The sequence below is a fragment of the Rosa rugosa genome, chromosome 5, assembly GCF_958449725.1.
Source record: "Rosa rugosa chromosome 5, drRosRugo1.1, whole genome shotgun sequence".
Taxonomy (NCBI): Eukaryota; Viridiplantae; Streptophyta; class Magnoliopsida; order Rosales; family Rosaceae; genus Rosa; species Rosa rugosa.
Window position 1 is genome coordinate 49876407 of NC_084824.1, and position 21023 is coordinate 49897429.

Consider the following 21023-nt stretch of genomic DNA (forward strand, 5'->3'; position numbering starts at 1 on the left):
ATTCTCGTTCTTTGTGTTTATCGTACACTCTTGACTTCTGGTTCTATGTAATCTTTACAAGGTTGCATGTATAAGTACATTCTGACAATTTTTACTATAGTTATAGAACCAGAAGTCATAGTATACTTATGCAATTGAAACTATCACAATTGTTGTAGTAGTCTAGTAGAGCATAATTTGTTTATCTGAAAATTCTTTTATGACACGTTTACTTATCCGGAATAGAAATAACCATGAATTAGAGACGATTAGAATGAGAGAAGAAATGAATCGGTATGAGAATATTTTCATTCGCGGAATAGGAATCAGATTGAATAGAAATGCGCGCAACTGACTACAATTGATGTTGTTTATTAATTTTCATAAATCCGAATTAAAACTAGTTCGATTACTAAAATACCCCTACAAAAATAAATGTTCACGAGAGATGTATATATACTTGTACGGTTATGGGTAATTTGGGGTTATGAAAATATGTAAGGATATTTTGGGTAGAAAAAAATGCATTCTTGAGGCTTTCATTCCTAAACTCATACTTCTCCGGGAGAGTCTTCGGTACACGGCGTGAAGATATACGCACCGCTGAGATTTGAGGATTTGGAGTGATAAATAACGGACCCCACATACAGATGGCTAAGATTGCATAGTTGGTGTATGTGGACTTGTACCGCCGTGTATAGAAGAATTTTCATACTTCCCCTTGATTATCAAATTTCGGCTTTTAGGTGGGACTCATTGTTGGATCATAATTCATATACATATTTGTCCCTTAAAACATGAAAATTACTTGTTCTAAAGTCCAATTTAATGTTGACTAATCCAATTTCATTATTTCCCTAATCTTGTACTTTTGCTTAACCTTTGTGTTTATTTATCTATATTTATTATGTTTTCCTTATCATGCTAGGAAATGATGGAGAAGCATGGAAATGCACTAAAAAGTCAACCTTAGCACATTTTCTTACTCCGGCTATGAGAAAGCGAGTTAGACAAGAAATGAGGGGTGGCAGCCTGATCAAACGAACTTCAAATGAGTTGAAACTTTCTAGATCCATTCTAGACATCCTCAGGATCATTTCTTATGAAGATTTCAAGAGTTATTTCAGAGCGTAAGGCCTTCAAAATATTGGTCCAAGTTTCTGACTAAAAGAAGAAAAACTGGCAACACCGGATTTGTACGGATTCCGGCAGCATTTCCAACCAAAACACGGCAAACTAAGCTCTGAAATTTTATCAGGATGATCTACACTTATTAAGGAACATTTGGTATGAAGAAGTCGAATGCTAATTCTGATGTCTCGATGGAGATTCAATTGAAGGAAGCTTCAGGAGCAGAAAACAAAGTCAAAACATGGCAGTTTGGCCTAGAACCTTCTTTGGACGGATTTCTTGTGCATTTTTGGAAGGTCTATGATGCTGAAACTATCAAGGAGAGCCCTAGAAGAATCATACAAGATTATAATCCCTATGCACCTTCTCTCCTTTGGTTGCCAAATTGACTTTGGTGACCCAAAACCACCCCAACACTCTTCATTTTCAGGTTTCTCATGCACAGTAAAAAGAGCAGATGCTCCTCTCTTCTCCCAAGTCATCTTTTTCTACTCTACACTCTCATAGCTCATCATTACTTCCCTCTTTTTACTCCATCTCTTCCATACCCCTTTCCCTTGTTTTTAGGATCTCTGTGGATCAATCATGTTGAGGGGACAGAATTGAGGTGGGATAATGGGGATAGCTGATTTCATCCCATAAACCAAATAAAGCTCTCTCCCTACTTCACATACAAAAGGTCTATTCCTCTCTCCTCATTTATTATGCATTTATTAGCTATCTAATGTTACTTTGTCAATATAGATACATTGACTGGTTTAGCTGTCCCATCACTTGCCGCACATGTTTCAAAGAAGTAGTTAATTGTTTCGAGGCTATGCTTACCCGTTCCTATTGCTTGGATGTTGAGTCTTCATGTCTGAGATGAAATAAAGTTTTTTTTCTAGCCATATCTAACTAGTAGAAAATCTTTACCCTCACAACTACTAATTAATCAAATTGGAGATTATATGAGCATTTGTGATCAAATGGAAGTTTAGACGCACAAATTTGTAAAGTTCAAGGAAGTGAATAGAATTTAACTTCTTTTTTTATCAACTTATTTACAAGACTAAAAATGTGAGGAATATGATGGATGTAAATGTGGTTTTCATAAATACTGTAGGCTTTAAAATACTGAAAACATCAATGCTATTGTATGGTAGGAAAATGCATATTGCTAGCTTAGAGAATCTTGCGTGGAGCAGCCGCACGGACACATGGTGGGGCGGACCAATCACTTTCCAGCAGGAGGGTGTTTTGAGGATTGCACTTGAGGGAGCAGGGGCAGTTTCTTTTCTTCTGATTGGGTGGCCCTAAAGCCAAGTAATAGGGCCCCCACCTAAGAATTTCTCTTGCCAGCTAACTACTAATACATGTCAGTAGCTTTGTCGTGAGGCAACAGAAAATAGACGTGCAGTTATGGAACTGGGGAAGGTTAAGCATGTCAGAAGCCAGGAGATGGACATCACCATCATGACATCATGAATAAATAATTCTGTAAAAGGTTAGGGTTTCTTTTATGATTGCCAGCACTACATGGAAAGCAAATTAGAAGGAAACGGCCATTCCTTTATATAAAAAAAGTAGCATATTAGCTAATGGCTTCCAATTCCTTCTTCACAAACTATAAAAGCAAATGCCTTGTCCTTCATTTTTTTTTTTTTGACTTTGTCCTTCATACATGTTGCCCAAAGACATGGATTTGAATCACCTAAAAGGAAAAAAGTTTGAGGAGCTAGCTAGCCAACTTTACCTGGTTGGAAAGTCGCTTATAATTCAAGTTTAGAATTAGCTGTATCAATGGTGAGGGGTATAACTTTCTTCAAGCACTGGTCAACAAAAAAAAGAAGCGAGAAGACCTATATGTCTTATAGAAAATTCTCAAATCGCACATTTTCTTAACAAAACAAACACAAGGTGGCTTACTGAAAACCCCACCATTCAAACCAAAACAAATATGTGATTGTTCTTTACAGTATTATACTTTGATTTTCGTCTCCCACCAAACTTAGGACGCAAGGAAATGCTTCAATCTGGGGCCTCCAAGCTTGCCGAAAGTGAAATACCCCGTTGTCTAAGCAAACATGATTGAACTTTTTTAATGGCTGCTTTGCTGCATGTTCTCATTCCAAAGCTGTTTCTTTCTTAATTAGTTGGCTGGCTGGAGTGTGCATGCAATGACATTCCAGAAATTTTTAACAAAACAGAGTACTACTAGCTAGGGAATCAAAAAAGCTTCTTCCATAAGAACAATCATACCCTCATTCCCTATCTTTGCAACCGAAACCTTGTCCAGAACTCTCTCTCCAATTCTTCTATCATCTCTCAAACAAGCAATGATTTCGTCACGACCAAATGTTTCGATGCCACGCTGGATGCTGGCAAAGAAGCTCGGCCGTGCTAAAAAGGCATGGAAGAGCTTCACTGGAAAAATACAGTCGAAACTCCACGAGCTCAACATCCCCAAAACCATCAAAACCACCACTAAACGTCTCATCGATTTCCGCTGTTTGCAATTCTTTGTCCCATCCAAACTACGCGCTCTCACTAAAACTTCCTCTACATTTTCTCGAAACCAATATTACAACCACCACTACCAACACCACAACAAGTTTCTCCATAAGAATGCTGCGACCATACACATAGACCAGCTCTTTGCACAGTCTGCCGACTCTGCGCACACCAAGAACCGACATTTAGATGCGCAAGCTGAAACAAGTAGAGGCAAAGAAGGGCTCGATGAAGGAAATATTCCAACGAGAAACAGCAAGAGTGTTTATAGCGTTGAAGATGCATGGCAGGCAGTGGTTGCTAGGTCACCACAGCTGCGGGTAGTGGACGAAAGGGCGGAGGAGTTTATTTACAAGTTTAGGCAAGACATGAAGCTTCAGAAGGAGAGGTCCATCCTTGAATTCCAGGAGATGTTGGCTCGAAGTGCCTAGATTGATTGGCTTTGTCAGTACACTATTAATTATTAGCTTTCACATTTTCATTTTTATCTTTCCTAATTCAAAATATGGAAGTGACATAAGAAGGTTGAAGATTTGGGAGTTTGTTGTTTTGGTTTTCGAAGTGAAGATGCAACTCATGCAAGTATAGAAACTTCAGGTTCTTTCCTTAGAACCCCTTTTTTTTTTTTTTCGAATTTTTTTCGAAGTGAAGATGCATGTATAGAAACTTTGGCTTGGGAAATTGTATACATACGTTTTTAAATGGATTGTTGTGGATGATTGATGTAACGTCACCCAGCCCCCTTTGAAAGCTCCAACGTTTTTTTTTTTTTTTTTATCTGCAGTACATTAGCGTGTTTCTGTTTAGTGCAACAAACACCTAAAAAAGATGTAAGCATCTATTATCGGTTTTCTTTTTTATAAAGAGATGCATCATTGTGTTCCGCATGTGAGCAAATATGATGAACCCGACATTGTATAGAACCTAAGTATATATTCATATATGATTTAGTTTTGAATTCAAATATCAAGTATAAGTTAAGGACTTAAGAAAATCATTTTGGTCCAACTTATCACATCTGTTAGAATTTGAAATTCATAAATACAGTTATGAGAGTTTATCTGATTTTGAAAAGGCAGTTAGGATGTATTGTCAGTTTCTTGATGGAAGAAACTGACAATACGATGCTATATATCAGATTTTTTGGTCCCTTCTGATGCACAATTCATTCTCATCAATTAGTCCCATCACTAAGAGAATCATGAAGGTGAAATCAGGAGAAGACTAAGATGGAAAACTCAACTGTGTCAAGAAGGCTATCATGGACCGTGGGAGTGCATCGATGTTGGAGTTTGAATCACTACAAAAAAAAATTCAAATTGCCACGGCGCTATGCCGTCGCGGAAAGTGAAATTGCCGTCGCGAAAGACCAATGGCGACGGCTAGGCGACGGCAATTGCGCCGATGTCGTTGGGGGCGTCGCCATTGGTATTAGCGACGGCAAATGCACCGTCGCAAGCTTATTAGCGACGGCAAAAGGTTGCCGTCGCAAGAATTTTGCTACTGAAAAATGCCGTCGCAAATATCTATAGCGACGCCACCGACCGCTACCAAAGCTTTGCGACGGTAAAATTGCCGTCGCAGAATTTTATTTATGAATAAAAAAAAATCTGGCATGTAAATATGCATTGGCAGATTTTTTTTTTTTTGGATAAAAGCTGTACAAAAAGGAATTCAACATATTGAAAAGGGAATGTTACATTTGGATTTTTCTCATGAATGTTACAAAAGCAATGAAGCTTTTATACAAGAGTTTATAAGATAATACAAGGTACTTTTCTTCCTCTACTTCAAGAAAAGCTTTGCAGGGATCTTCCTCCATCTTCCTCAAGATATGTGTCCGTTTTCTATCTACATAGATAAGTGAAACGTATTCAGATAAAGAAACATAAATCAAGTGAAGAGAGGGAGGATGAGCATGAGACTTAGGACTACACTTACTGATACTAAAGTTTAGGCAAATTGATATTGAAATCCTCTGATTAATTACTTTATGAAAGCATAGATCCTAATTTGGAGAAGTGTACATTTGAGTGATTAATTACTTCATTAAAGCATAGATCCTAGGTTGGCAAATTTACTGTCAACCAGATCAAACAATATCGGTGTACACACTACACACCAATAATCCAGATAAAAAAACTTGAGTGAAATTTAAACTACATATGAGTTTTTCATACCTGCAATCCCCAAAAAATGTTGCTGAAAGCTCTGCCTCTTATCCTCCTTTTCCAACTGTGCATTTTAGAGCCTATGCTCCAACTTCTCCTTTTCCCTGTAGTTCTGGACATACCTGCGTAAATTCATGATTCAATGAACATAGAGTTGCAAATTTAGAACTTGATAAACAATGAACAAGAATTACACACATAAGAAATAAGTTACAGACCAAAAAAACCTTTACTTAGTTTCGTAGCTTTCAATCATTTCATTATAGTTTCAATTCATATATACTCTATGAAAGCATTTAGTTCCTACTGTCTTATGGTATTGATATGCCCTGTTTTACTTCTAAGCTTCATTGTCATGTGCCCAGGAAGGATTTAAAAGATAAACCCTTAGAGGAATAAGCCACATAATTAACTCATCACAAACAACTGAGATCAAAAGATTGTGAATCATCAATAACTATCATTGTTATTCACCAATTGATGTCACACGCTCAAAATAAAAATCAAAAGCATACACCTTTTTCATTCCAACCTCCTCAAACCCCAATTCAAAACACATACCCTAATATCAAAACCATTAAACCAATCTCACAAAAGCAAAGGATAGTCTTTCCCATTAAATTGTTTAAAAAAAGATTTTGGGAACAAATTAGTGCTCAGATTTTATGACTACCACCTAAAGCTGGTATATATCTGTTTACAATGATCCTATTGTACTAGATATAATCTCCAGCAAAGCAAATCAAATAGATAGAATAGCAAGTAGCACAGCAAAAAACAATATTAAATTTTGATGAAAAATTGAACTAAAACTAGATTGATTCTTGAATTCTATCAAAAAACGGTGGGCATGAGAACTTAAACAACAAAGTTTTAAATGACACCAATAAGAGCCATTTCGTTGCAGCTGCAGCTGCATGTGCAAAGAAAAATGAGAGAGAAAGAGTTGGTTCATGTTCACCTACTCTAAAGAACTTGTTAAACAAGGCAACTCAAACAAAGTCTAAATGTTCAGCTGGAAAGCTATTGGAAAACCTCAAGCATAACCCGATCAAAACCAATTTGGTAGCTTTGCAAGTCAAAACTGACAAATGGGTATTTAGATAAATAAGAAAACCTACGTTGCAAGATAAGTTTGATAAGAGAGCTGCAAGAACTTACAAGTTGATCTTGATGATTTTTACCATCCACAGAAAAGAGGATCTTCAATGCAGTACCAAGACCAAGAACTTGAAGCTTTCCCCAGAGCCGACATTTCTCACATCCCACACAATCCATTAATGCACTGAAATTTGAAGATGAAATTTTTACTTTACAACTCCGAATGACAAGCAGGTGATCAATGTTTAGTTCAACATAAAATATTAATTACTGAAGCAACTTTCTCACAGACAAACCTGATGTTTCTGAATTTCTTTTGAATTTTTTGCTTCAATTGTGGTCCGCTCTGACTGTTCCAGAGCTTTGCTTCATCAAACGGCAGGGGACATGTAGCTTGGAGTTTAGGATTGTAAAGTAGCTGCCTCATCAAAGACTCTGTTCTAAGGTCTTCCTCATGATTACCTGTATCATACTCAGCCTGCTCTAAGTAATCTGCAGCCTACAAGATGTTAAGCCCATCAATGATTAGTAAATGTGGGACAATAAGAAAATTGATTATGCGGTACCAACTCAGAAAGGATAGCAGAAAATGCTTACTCTTGTCACTGCCCGGAGAACAAAGAGGAATGCGAAGTACAAATTCTGAACACGATCTGGATATTTTAAAACGCGATCATGCATCAGTTCCATGTGATGAACATGGTCAAGTTCCTGCCAAAGGATGATGAAATATTTAATGAGTTATTTAAGAATTTCAATATCCAGCAATATACAGGATTGACTGCCACACTTCCCTTGCATGTACTAAACGAGTACATATAAAGATTTAATTATGAAATCTTAAATGCATGTAGACAAAGGAAACTTCAAGAAAGCATACCAAGCAGAGAACATGGAGCATGGTATCATATGCTTGCCTGCTAAATAAGCTATCTCAGCAACTTCAAAAAGCTGCATCTCATCCTCTCAATCCCATTACTCCTCTCTATCTCTCTCAGTGAATCTCTACAGAAAACAAGAATCACCTCTCAAATTAACACCTTCCTCTTTAATCAAGAAAAATAACCAAAACTTTGCAAAGGTTGTTGAAAATTGACACCTTCCTCTCAAATTAACACCTTCCTCAGTATCATTCTACCAAAGCAGCTAACTGAACATGTAAAGAGCAAGAGAACCATGGTAACAAAATTGAACTAACAAGATAATTAGATATGATGCAGTACGAGTTTGTGACTAGATACAATTAGATATGAAATGAACTACTTATCAATCTCATAATTCTAGACTTTTTGTTTTCATTTTTTTGAAGTTATACATGTCTTCGTTGCTGCCATGGGTGAAGTTAAAAGCAATTGAGAGCTTTTATTTTGCTAAGAGATAATTAAAAATAAAACTTTTGGCTACTTGTGGTGGTGGTGTTAGCACTTGGCAGATAAGAAATGGAATCATGCACTAGCCAAATATAATGGCTTCTTGTCAAAATCTTCTGGACTCTTGTTTGCATAAATGAAACTTTGTCATGCAGCGGTGGCTTTTGGGATTTTTCATGAGGTTTTAATCAATTGTAATCAAAACTGAACAAGACAAAAGCTCAAATCTTGAGGTCTGGAGTGCAGGAACAAAACAAAAAAGTTGTAATGGACTCAAATGATATTAATTGACTAACAACTTTAATTGCTTGGGTAATCCTGATATATGCATAAGTTCCAATTTATGAATCATAAATTGACTAACAACTTGACATATTTATGGACCAACACTAACATTTCTGCAAAGCAACCAAAAAAAAATCATATCAAGAAGAATTGAGCATGCAGATCTAGGAAATGAGATTCACTTACAGCAGAGACTGATTTGTTGAGGCACTGTTTCTGTGCTTCTCTCTAAACTACTCCTTATTCAAAACCAAAACAAAATGCCAGCAAATTAAATAAATTCACAACAACAAAAAAAAAAGTAAAATTTTCAAACTTAACCAATATGGATCGCTTACCTTTGAGATCAGTTCTCAAGCAAACTCGAGCAATATTTTAGTCCAAGAGTTGCAGCAACAGATGCAAAGAGAGTGATACCCTGCATGAGCAGAATATATAGGAAGTAAAGATGTGTACAGTTTCAATACAATGCTTGTCAAGCAAGTTTACCAAAAGGGAGATGTCACAACAAATAGGCATTTAAGAACAGATAATTCTCCAGCATGCATAACCTTATCATTATCAATAGATTGATAGTCCATTTTCAATAACTATTTTTTGCTCGACTGACAATTACTTTAGAATGATGTTTTTACCTTGAAATAAGTTACTTTATAGTTAAACAGAGAAGGACCACAAGGTCTGCGAGTCAGCAAATTCAATAAATAACTTATCTTTGGTGATCTGAAGTGTATAAGACGGAACCGGTTCCACTCTATCATCTCAAATTTTAGGGGGCACTTGCAACATGCTAATAAGATGTCACTAAACTTCTCCAAGTTCACCACTTAAACTACAACTAGGATACTAAGGAAGCCTTTCTATATTCAGTAACTCTCTATTTGCTTCACCAGAACATGAAAAGAATACATTCTTTCATTTAATTTCTTTCTAAAAACATGTAAAGTTCAGAAGACCCAAGTTGTACCCTATTACAAGAGTTACCTTACTATTTCTGATATCTTTCTGCTCTTAGAAAATCAAAAGGAACAGTACTTTCTTATCATAAGCAGATCAAACTCATAAAATGTGAAACTCTATCGTGAAGAACAAACCGACAATACCCAAAACCCACAAACCAAATTCTATCACCAAAACTTAAACAGTCAAAAACCTGCAAAACCAAAATTAGACCAAACCCACCAAATAGAATCAAAAACCAAGCATTACCCATCAAAATAGATCATACCAATTTGACTCTGGGGTCGAGAGAATGAAGAAAAGTGACGGGTTCCGACACGTACTGGCCAATGGGGCTAGCGGTGGCACCGGAGATCAATCTGAGAACTTTATCGGATCCCAAAGCTTGGGCGGGCAACAGGTTCGCCCACCACGGCGGTTGGCTATTATCGCTGGAGGTGGAAGCTCTAATTCGGAAGCTTGATTTAGGGTTTACAGAAATAAGGGTTTTGTTGTTGTTGTTGTTGAATGAACGAAGGGGAGTGAAGTTTGGGGTTTTGGGAGGAAGAAGAAAAATAGGAAGGAGGTGGAGCTGAACTAGCATATGTCGACTTCACAGATTGCTATGTTGACCTCGTTGTCGGGACTGGATGGAGGGAGCGGGAAATAGCAGATGAGGGAGCGGGAAATAGCAGATGGAGGGAGCGGGTTTTGGCACATATATTCACCCAAAAGTCAAAAAAAAAAAAATGTATAAAAGGAAAATACACGACGGCACATTCTACCGTAGTTAAAAATAGAGAAATTTAGCGACGGAAAAAATATGCCGTAGCAATTGAAGGTACATTTATGCGACGGCGATGCCCTGCCGTGGCAAATAATTTTTCTCTTTGCGACGCGGCATTTGCCGTAGCAAATTTTTGATCAATGGCGACGGCATTCTAACGCCGACGCTAACTGGTGAAGCTAAATGAATTCTTTTTTGTAGTGAATGGAAATCAGTTTCCATTGAAGATGATTAGATATGTCTCAAAGGGATCCGTTAAGGATTTTCTTCCTCACTCGGATCCATCTCAAGGGGGTATTACCTCTCTAAGATCTGTCTAGAGGAGATTTCACCTCACTTGAATCTTCTTCAAGGAGATTTCTTCTTACTTGGATTTAACTCAAGGAGATTTATTATACATGACTTGATCTAGTATAGGTTTCAGTTTATGTGTTTGTGATTGCTTAAGCATAATATTTCTAACAATTGGTATCAGAGTGACCATACATAGATCAATTACATGTTGAAGAAACTAACTGCATTACAATTGTGAATTCTGGGAATTTTTGTTCATATAATCCGCATACAGTTATCTACATGTATATTGCATATCTGATGCATCTATCCACACATGCATGCTCTCACCTTTGCAAATCCATTTTGCTCTGGATTGATGTAAGTGAAATTGGGGTCTCCCAAATTTAGTATCCATTACCCTCATTTAGTGAGAGGAGGAGAAAACGACCAGAGAGCAATTAAGGCAATCACCAACCTCTATCACTTCTGTTGATCAGCAAATAGTGCCTTCTACCAAGTTGGTGTCGATCCAAGTCTTGCTTTATGAGCAAATAAGATATCTATCCTAAATATCAGTTTTCGATTTGGTGAGTTCCCTTGAGGTATTATAGTGAAACTATAATTTTATTTGGTTATTGATATTAATGTATCTGCTTACATTGTTAGTGTGTGGCTAAATTAATTAGTATGTGTTGATGTATTACTTGAATTATAATTGATGAGTGGGTCTTGGAGAAGCATCAATGGATTTTGGAACTGCATCTTGTTAGTATCACATACTCTTCGGTTTTGCTTTCTAGCTTTAATATTTAATTTGCTGCAGATTGTATTTTGGCTTTGATTCATGTTGCTGTTGATTTACAATCTTATATTTGGCATAGTCATCTTAAGTATCTAGCATGTTTTGATCTGTATTATGGCATACTCAGAATTAACCGAAATTCATAATCAATTATATCTGTATGATTTGCATGACAGATCTTGACAAATGCTGTTGCTATTTTAATTGTCTCAGTTGCTATATATGTCCAAGTGTTAACATGGTTAGAGATAACTGTTGACTTAATGGTCAGCAACAAGATCAAATTTGCTTTGTCATTCATACATTACAGATTGAGCATTATATCATGGGGACATGTGATTGTTTACTTGTTTAATTGATGTTCTTTCAATCCGAGCAATAGCCTTAGAACATTGCTTAGAAATCACAATACTTCTCTTGGTTGGGAAATTGGGTGATGAAAAGGTTTTTGGGGCAAAGAAAGAGATTTTAATCACTTCCAGATTTACTGAATTTTTGACTCAGTCACTTACCTTTGCAAAACTGTACTGATTTACTGGGAATTTGAGGTCAGTCTATTCTAAAGAATTTTAATAGACATCTTAAAGATTCATTTGGAATTGGAATCACCCAAAAAGGAATTTTCTGGGATTAGTTATGAATTTCCAAAGTCAGGAGTCAGTCACAGAAATTTTCTGATATCAGCTTATTAAGTTTAACCAAAGGTAGATTCTTATAGCACCTTTGATCCAATACAGGACTTCTATTTCATGTGAAGATTACATTATATTCATCTCAGTGCATATTTATGTTTTCCATATTATTTCGAAATGCAAAATGATGGATATGCATGTTTAAAGTTTCTGATATTGATCTTGAAAACTTCATATGTGGTGTGCTGCCAAAGTGGTCTCATATATGAAGATTCTAAATGATCAAATATGCTGGTGAAATATTTAGTATGAATTCAGTTATATGTTGCATAATAAAGTGCTGTCAAAGTGGCCAATATATAGCAATTCTGTATTCAGTTTCATCAGAATGAGATTATGAGACTTAAAATTAAATTTGAGTATAATTTCCAAAGAAATTTACATCAAACATTTGGTTTTATAATCTTGTATATATTATAGGTAAATGAACATTCAGAACTATTAGAGAATAGTACTCCACAAAGGATGTCAAATCTCGAAAATAGAAGAGTTCATTTTCTGCATATATACATACATATTCAGTAAATGGCTTTCAGATTGGTCATGATCACATTGTTGATATAAAGTCAATTTAATCTTCTTAAATGCTAAATGCTGTCAAAATGGCTTAGTGTAAAGGAGATTAATTGTCTTGTTTGGTTTTCAACAATAAAATCAAGTAACTTAAAATTTAATTTGATCCTTATTTCCAAAGAAGTCTGGTATCAAACATTTGGTTCTTGATTTTGTATATGATGAAAATTGAACATTCAGATATCATTAGAGATTAGTACACCCCAAAGGATGTCAAAATCTTGAAAATGGTTGAGTTCTATTTTCTGAACATATGCATTTGGTGTGAAATGAATGTTCAAATCATGAATTTTCATTTTTGGGACATACAGACAATTCTAGTATTATGATAAACTAGAATGATTTTACTGATCAACTTCATATACATATAGACATTTTCCTTTGACCATCAATCAGGTTGAACTACAGGATGACTCAAATTTCAGAAAATGGTAGAGGAACATTGGGTTGAGCTTGGAGTACATGATTATAATCATGTGTTGAAAGAAATCCATCTGAGAATTGGCAGCAAATAAAAGCAAGGAGAAGCATTAAAATGAAAGAATCCAGTTCCTCAAGTAAGTTTGTTGTTCTTCAAGTTTTGTTTTCTGGAATTCTGGGATTGCAAGTGCAGTATCTATCCTAGTCATATTTGCACAGAAATGTTAATGTCCAAGTATAGCTTCAACAGACAAGGCAATGTTAGTAGAGTTCATCAAGAAAAGAAAAAGTACACTTTTGGAAGGGTCCAAAGTTTGAGTAAGAAAAGCACTAGAGGTCTAGAGTAACTAAAAAGGATGATGGAGGATTTATGGACCAGATTCTATGAGAAATCTGTGGGAGTTCCAGCTTTTGATTTTCTGACTCCTCATTTTTCATGCATTAATCATACGTTGATAATTTCCTAGACATAATTCTTCTTGTGGTGCTCTTGTTCAGTATGTTTATGATGTCATCAAAATGTGTTCATGTTCCAGCAAGTTAAGACTTTTCAAGTTAGCAAATAGTCTCGACAATTTTCAATGGCGGTGTTGGATTTCTGTACTTGTTCTTGACAGTTTGGATTTTGGAAAAGAAGTTGAGGAATATACATACTATTTTGGCTTTTGAATTGGTGGTTGATTACTTGGTATTTTCAAGGCTTCACATAGTTGGTTTTGAAATTAACTCTATGCATCAGAACGACGCAACTTTCAAGACAACCTTCAAGACTATTGTGTATTCTTGTTTTTGTTCTCTGGAGTTGTCTTTGCTCTATCAGTTTTTGGTGTTATTTTCATAAATGAAATATCATTTTGGTGGTTAATTCATTGATGAAAATAGAGGGAGAAAGTTCTCAAGGATGAATAGATACTGAAACTGCACAAGGAAAATAGAGCAGAAAGTTGCAATACGATAGATGTTCATGGAGCAACTGACTAAGCAAAACAAATTGAGCCATCCTCCCAGCCATTAGCATTAAAGACTATCATGACAGAGAATAGGGATGGTAAAAGATCCTTATTAGATGGAAATGCTACAAGAGATATTCCATGAAGAGGGTCAAGTTGCTCCTAGGCTGATTATAGTTTGGTGGAGGATATTATGGCTGTAATGGATAATGATTTATATAGACCCAAGCTTGCTGGAGACATGATACTAACTACTGGGATTTTGGAGTCTGTACCCATCGAACCTAAGTGGGAAGAGGATGATGTTTACTTGAGGATACGAACAGATGCATTAAGGATGATGAGATCAGCGTCTCAACATTCGAAAGCTGCCACTAATATCTTTATAAGAGGTGACCATTATTCTGCTCAACAACACTCAATCAAGGCTAGAGAGGAATGGTTAGTTGCTGAAAGCCTCAATAAAGGGCAGCTAAGGAAATCTTTAGTATAAGGAATTGCAAGAAAACATAGAGAAAAGTTGGATCAACTACATCAACTTTAGACATCATCAAGACAAAGACCAACATCCTTACAAGCTATAACAGGTTCGCAAATCGTCTCGATCTTGTGTATATGCATATAAATATACATATGATAAGCATATATATAATAAAGTCATCAATGTTGAAGAATCCAAAGTAGTTGGATATATGATGAGCAATGGCACAAAAGTTCTCGACAAGACAGCAAGAAGTATGGTTAATGAGATTAAGGAGTATGTTACAGGAGAGGAGGTTGGGACTATACATGTTTATGGAATGGCTGATTCTAGAAATATAGCAGCAGGTGGTTCAGAAATAGATGCAGACTCATCACAAGTTGCTGATGAAATGGATAAGTGATTTATCTATCAAGACAGCAATATATATCAGTTTCAGATTAGGATTGCAGCAATATATCAATCCTAGACAATGGAGAAAAATCCAAGTGTGCAGCACAACGTGATTCAATTATGGATAATGTCATTACTAGCACAAATGCACAAAATGAGCAGATTGCAGGTGGTACAGTGTCAATACAAACCATAGAAATTGCAGAAGCATCACAATATAATCTTGAGAAAATCCTTAAGAGCAAGAAAACCAGCCACATCAGATGATAATTACATGTATCTGATCGTCATGGTGACTGATTTAGAAGAAAAGAATGATCTTATTTCAGTTATAGAAGCAATGCAGTCTATGAATAATGAAAAATGCAAAAATTTAAATGCTGCAGCTTGAAGGTTTTGTAGAAGATGATCACTAAGACCAGTGGGAGAAACTTCATTTTTCTGATCCTATATGTTGATGATCATATGTTATCTTCTAGCAGCAACATTTGTTTGTTGAAGGAAACAAAAGGAGAGTCAAGTTGTCAACAATGTCTAAAGCATATTAGTTTCATGAAGACTAGTGCCCCAAGAATGCTTTTCTAAAGAAAAGCATGGAAAATATAACTTATACAAGGTCAGTTGGATGTTTATCATTCTTATTTATCATTGTATAGAGTTGTTTTCATTATTTTAGACAAAATTGATCAGTAAAGTTCACCTACATTTATGGAATTTCACCTTATTATCTTTCTGCATACTCAAGTTGTACAAATTCAGCAAGCTATCAATAAATAGCAAATCTTGCAGATTGACAATATTAAGTAGTGTGAAATATATGGTTGCCAATTCTATGTTATTAGAAATTCTGGCAGGACAACATATGCTTATATTATGAACGATCGATATGGATTATGGATTAGGCATATGTTATGTTACTGTATTTTGAGGTAATTCATGTGATTATGTATGCTGCATTGTGATCTTGGAATGCTGATGCTTTTCTAATTCATCATGACATTCTTTGATTCCTTGTAGTTGACCATAATTGACAGAATTTTGAAACAGATTGTTTGATGTGAGTTGAATTCAAAGTGCGCACACTTTAGTATCTAAATCATATATACTTTAGTTTCTAAACAATGTCAAGTTCAGTGGGAGATTGTAAGCAAATATGATGAACCCGACATTGTATAGAACCTAAGTATATATTCATATATGATTTAGTTTTGAATTCAAATGTCAAGTATAAGTTAAGGACTTAAGAAAATCATTTTGGTCCAACTTATCACATCTGTTAGAATTTGAAATTCATAAATACAGTTATGAGAGTTTATCTGATTTTGAAAAGGCAGTTAGGATGTATTGTCAGTTTCTTGATGGAAGAAACTGACAATACGATGCTATATATCAGATTTTTTGGTCCCTTCTGATGCACAATTCATTCTCATCAATTAGTCCCATCACTAAGAGAATCATGAAGGTGAAATCAGGAGAAGACTAAGATGGAAAACTCAACTGTGTCAAGAAGGCTATCATGGACCGTGGGAGTGCATCGATGTTGGAGTTTGAATGGAAATCAGTTTCCATTGAAGATGATTAGATATGTCTCAAAGGGATCCGTTAAGGATTTTCTTCCTCACTCGGATCCATCTCAAGGGGATATTACCTCTCTAAGATCTGTCTAGAGGAGATTTCACCTCACTTGAATCTTCTTCAAGGAGATTTCTTCTTACTTGGATTTAACTCAAGGAGATTTAATATACATGATTTGATCTAGTATAGGTTTCAGTTTATGTGTTTGTGATTGCTTAAGCATACTGTTTCTAACACCGCACAGTTCCAAAAACAAAGTGATGATTAATATCAATCTGATAAAATGTGAGTGGAGCATCGCATAGAAAAAAAATGTGGACCTATATATGAATAGTGTGATCGAAGTAATCATGAGCCATATACTATTCCCCCTCCATAGTTAAACTGTCAGTGTTGCTTAAAAGGAGATTATCTTGCTGCATCTTCATCTCCACCAACTGAATGCTAGCTAGATATTAGTTCCGATCCGCAGAGAACCTTCTCCGGCCAATTGGCTTATGTTCTCTCTCAATCTCCCCTTCCTTAAAGTTCATAGTCGATCCTCTTAATTTCATTTCACTTCTTACATTAAAATTTTTCATAATGAGCCACAAAGTTGATAGTACTAGTCCTCAAAATGTTGCAGTCTTAGTTTTTCCACTCATTTCCTATCCCGCCGCTCTTCTTCGATTATTACGTTCCATTTCAACTGTTTGCCCGAATATGCAGTTCACGTTCTTCAACATATCTAGATCAAATAGCTCCCTCTTCTCAGGTTCCGGCAACAAGAGCTATGCTAATATAAAGCCTTACAACGTATGAGGTGAAATTCTACGGTACCTATATGTATGTGTGTTGATGTCATAATTTGGTTCGACAAATACTTTTGACTTTTCAACCCATTCCACGTGGTACGCGTTGAAATGTCAAAGAGTGAACGTAGGACTCTGACCTTTCAACGCACTTAAACCTTTCATCGAGAAAGAAAAGATAACTCTAAGATGGAAATAATCATGACTAGTGAGATGCCTCACTTTGGTACTCCAAGTCTTCAACCTTGGATCTCCATCTCTTAAGTCTTGGACGGTCACCATGTAATTGACTCACCATCTTGGATGGCAAGGCAAAAACATATCATGACCTCACTACCAGAGAGGCATAATCCAAAGGAATCAAGAGCCTCAACCCCCAAGACCAAGAGTTCGACCCCCAAGCTTAGAAGCCACGACCTCCAAGGCTAAGGCCTCGACTACCAGGATCACTCTTAGACAAAGTAGTTGCAAAGGAGACATGGTTAGCGGAAATCAAAGGCCAACTCTTGCCTATTAGGCCAGGTGTCGCGCTCTGATGATAGGTATGGTCGGAGGGCATGGTCCAAAAGTGACGTGAGAGGAAGAGACCACATAGTTGTGACATCTATCACCAACTCTGTCAGATGGAGTGTCAGGAAGCAGAAATCATGGGTTGACACCCTGATTTTCGGGAAGAACCCATGCCTTCCCTCACCATCTCAACCATCCTTCTCCTATAAATACTGCTCTTTCACAAGCAGAAGGGACTTCAACTCTCTCTTCTCTCCGAAAGCTATGCCAAAATGCATAGTCCTTTCCATACAGCTCCGCCAACTCGAGGTGGTGGAAGCCCAACATCAGGTGGAGGAAGCCCTACGTGAGGCCATCAGTTCCACCCAAGAAAGGAGCGTGGAAGCCCAACATCAGGTGGAGGAAGCCCGACGTGAGGCCATCAGTTCCACCCAAGAAAGGAGCGTGGAAGCCCAACATCAGGTGGAGGAAGCAAGACGTGAGGCCATCAATTCCACCCAAGAAAGGAGCTTGGAAGCCCAACATCAGGTGGAGGAAACCCGACGTGAGGTCATCAGTTCCACCCAAGAAAGGAGCTTGGAAGCCCAACATCAGGTGGAGGAAGCCCGACGTGAGGCCATCAGTTCCACCCAAGAAAGGAGCTTGGAAGCCCAACATCAGGTGGAGGAAGCCCGACGTGAGGCCATCAGTTCCACCCAAGAAAGGAGCTTGGAAGCCCAACATCAGGTGGAGGAAGCCCGACGTGAGGCCATCAGTTCCACCCAAGAAAGGAGCTTGGAAGCCCAGCATCAGGTGAAGGAAGTCCGAGGCGAGACTATCAGTTTCACCCAACAAGGAGCTTGGAAGCCCAACATCAGGTGAATGAAGTCCGAGGCGAGACTATCAGTTTCACCCAACAAGGAGCTTGGAAGCCCAACATCAGGTGGAGGAAGCCCGACGTGAGGCCATCAGTTCCACCCAAGAAAGGAGCTTGGAAGCCCAACATCAGGTGGAGGAAGCCCGACGTGAGGCCATCAGTTCCACCCAAGAAAAGAGCTTGGAAGCCCAACATCAGGTGAAGGAAGTCCGAGGCGAGACTATTAGTTTCACCCAACAAGGAGCTTGGAGGCCCAGCATCAGGTGGAGGAAGTTCGAGACGAGACTACCAGTTCCACCAAACAAGGTAGCTTGGAGACCCAACATCAGGTGAAGGAAGCCCGAGGCCATACCTTCAGTCACAAGAGGTGAACGACCAAGGCTAGGCACAGGACCCCCAGGGCATACCTTCAGTCACAAGTGGACGACCAGGGCTACTCACGTAGTCAAACTAATCGAAGGGAAAGATAGGCCCACTTGAAGAAAACAACCCCACCACTTTACACTTGGATTTCAACGGAATTTCCGTTGACTCGTTGATGCCGAAATTGGCACCAACAATGTGATACACTCATTTACAAATCTGACAACAATTTTGTTGTCATTGTGGTAAATAGAGTTATTTTTTGGGTAATTTTAGTTCTATTACAGGTAATTACTCCACCTACGATATTTAAAGCCTTACAAAGTATGGGATGGCTGACCAGATGGCTACATACCCCTCTCCGGAAATCCAATACGGGAGCACCTTGAGTTGTTCATTGACAATGGCACCTCGGATCTTCGAGAGGGGCAATCAAAGAGGTGGAGGCTGAAACAGGACACAAGTTTGGCTGCTTGATTTCGGATGCATTATTCTGGTTTGCTGGAGACATAGCCGAGAAAATGCACGTCCCTTGGGTGACCTCATGGATTGGTGAAATACGCACACTTTTTGTTCATATCGAGACTGATATAATTAGAAATGAAGTTGGAGCTCTTGGTAAGGATGTATTGTGTTTTTTTTTTCCTTTGCTTATGTCTAAATTCATCAATAAATATGTACGTAGAACAATTTTCACTCATGTTTTTTTTCTATTCTGTACGTACATAGGACAAGAAAACAAAACCCTGGAGTTCCTTCCGGGATTCTCAGATGAGTTTCGAGCATCTGACTTAACCAAGGAAATTGTATTTGGAGAAATAGAATCGCCACTTGCAAGAATGTTGCATAAAATGGGACAGAAGCTGCCACAAGCAGCTGCAGTTGTCGTCAACTCTTTTTGAAACAATGGATGTGAAAGTTACTGAGGAACTTAAGAAAAGACTCCAAAAGTTGGTCCTTGTTGGTCCATTACATCTCGTCCGGCCAGTACAATCAATTGTATCAAATGATGATGAGGAGGAGGAGGAGGAGGAGAAGGATGGTTGTTTACAGTGGTTGGACAAGCACGAGCCTGCTTTGGTAGCATACATCAGCCTTGGAACTCTGGTGGCACTGCCTCCCATGGAGGTAGCAGCATTAGCTGAGGTACTAGAGGAAGGCGGATTCCCCTTTCTTTGGTCATTTAGGGGAAATCAAGAGGACTTCCCACAAGGATTTATCGAAAGAACCAACGGGTTATCCATAGGAAAAGTAGTTCCATGGGTGAACCAAGAGCAAATCCTCATACCTCGGTAGGAGTGCATGTAACACATTGCGGTTGGAACTCAATTTTGGAGAGTGTAACTAGTGGTGTGCCTATGATTGGGAGGCCTTACTTTGTTGATCAAAATTTAAATATGCGGAGTGTAGAAGTTGTATGGAAGATCGTTGTGAGGATTGAGGGAGGCGTTTTCACAAAAACTAGAGCAATCAAGGCCTTGGAACAAGTTTTATCGCTTGAACAAGGAAAAGAAATGAGACAGAGAATTGGAATCCTTAAACAGCTTGCTCAAGAGGCTATTGGACCGAATGGGCATTCAGCTCAAGACTTGAAAGCTTTGGTAGAGATCATCAAGTCCTGATGACCAAGTAAAGTAAATTTAATTCTCATTGGTTTGTATCTTTCCTATGTATCCGTCTTGATCTTCAGATGAGTGAAAGAATAATAACAATTTCATTGCAAAGCGAGCTCATGATTTTCGTTTTAGATGATTTCTTTTGTTTCAGCATTGGAAATCTTCCTTCCTTGCTATTGTTGTTTATTTAGGATTAAATTTAGTTTACCCCCCTGAGGTTTGGAGGTAATTTCATGTTAGTCCCTGTCCTCTCAATTTAATTAGTTTACCCCCCAAGCTTGTTAATTTTCCTCAACCGTGTCCTCTCCGTCCAATTTGGCCATTAAGTCTGACAAAGGAGCCCACCTTAGGGGCTAAAATTGTCATTTCAAGAAGGAGAAAAAAAAAACAGAACAAAAAAAAAATTTTCATTTCTTCTTCTTCCCTAATCCCCACGTACCCACCACCACCCCATCTTCTCCCCGTTTCT

At 37.7% G+C, this 21023-nt stretch overlaps 2 protein-coding genes and 1 pseudogene across 6 annotated transcripts; 2 read left to right on the forward strand and 1 right to left on the reverse strand.

Moving 5' to 3' along the window:
• Window positions 1-3225: 3225 nt before the first annotated feature.
• On the forward strand, window positions 3226-4145 carry LOC133710262 (uncharacterized). The gene has a single exon (XM_062136286.1). The coding sequence runs from the start codon at window positions 3429-3431 to the stop codon at window positions 4032-4034; it is 606 nt and encodes a 201-aa protein (XP_061992270.1). The 5' UTR covers window positions 3226-3428; the 3' UTR covers window positions 4035-4145.
• A 1117-nt stretch (window positions 4146-5262) lies between these two features.
• LOC133710263 (endoplasmic reticulum oxidoreductin-1-like) lies at window positions 5263-10107 on the reverse strand. 5 transcript variants are annotated; one of them, XM_062136288.1, is made up of 9 exons: window positions 9759-10107; window positions 8869-8948; window positions 8717-8763; window positions 7756-7880; window positions 7473-7586; window positions 7172-7374; window positions 6936-7059; window positions 5784-5896; window positions 5263-5454 (listed from the first exon to the last, which is right to left on the reverse strand). In XM_062136288.1, the coding sequence occupies exons 4-8, from the start codon at window positions 7774-7776 to the stop codon at window positions 5855-5857; spliced, it is 504 nt and encodes a 167-aa protein (XP_061992272.1). In that variant the 5' UTR covers window positions 7777-7880; window positions 8717-8763; window positions 8869-8948; window positions 9759-10107; the 3' UTR covers window positions 5263-5454; window positions 5784-5854. The 5 variants fall into 5 exon arrangements, with proteins under 5 accessions (XP_061992272.1, XP_061992273.1, XP_061992276.1 ...); XM_062136289.1 differs by having other exon boundaries at window positions 8717-8769; XM_062136292.1 differs by lacking the exons at window positions 8717-8763; window positions 8869-8948; window positions 9759-10107 and adding an exon at window positions 7975-8672 and having other exon boundaries at window positions 7793-7880.
• Window positions 10108-16851: 6744 nt separating this feature from the next.
• On the forward strand, window positions 16852-20662 carry LOC133707956 (anthocyanidin 3-O-galactosyltransferase 3GT1-like; annotated as a pseudogene).
• The last annotated feature ends 361 nt before the right edge of the window (window positions 20663-21023 follow it).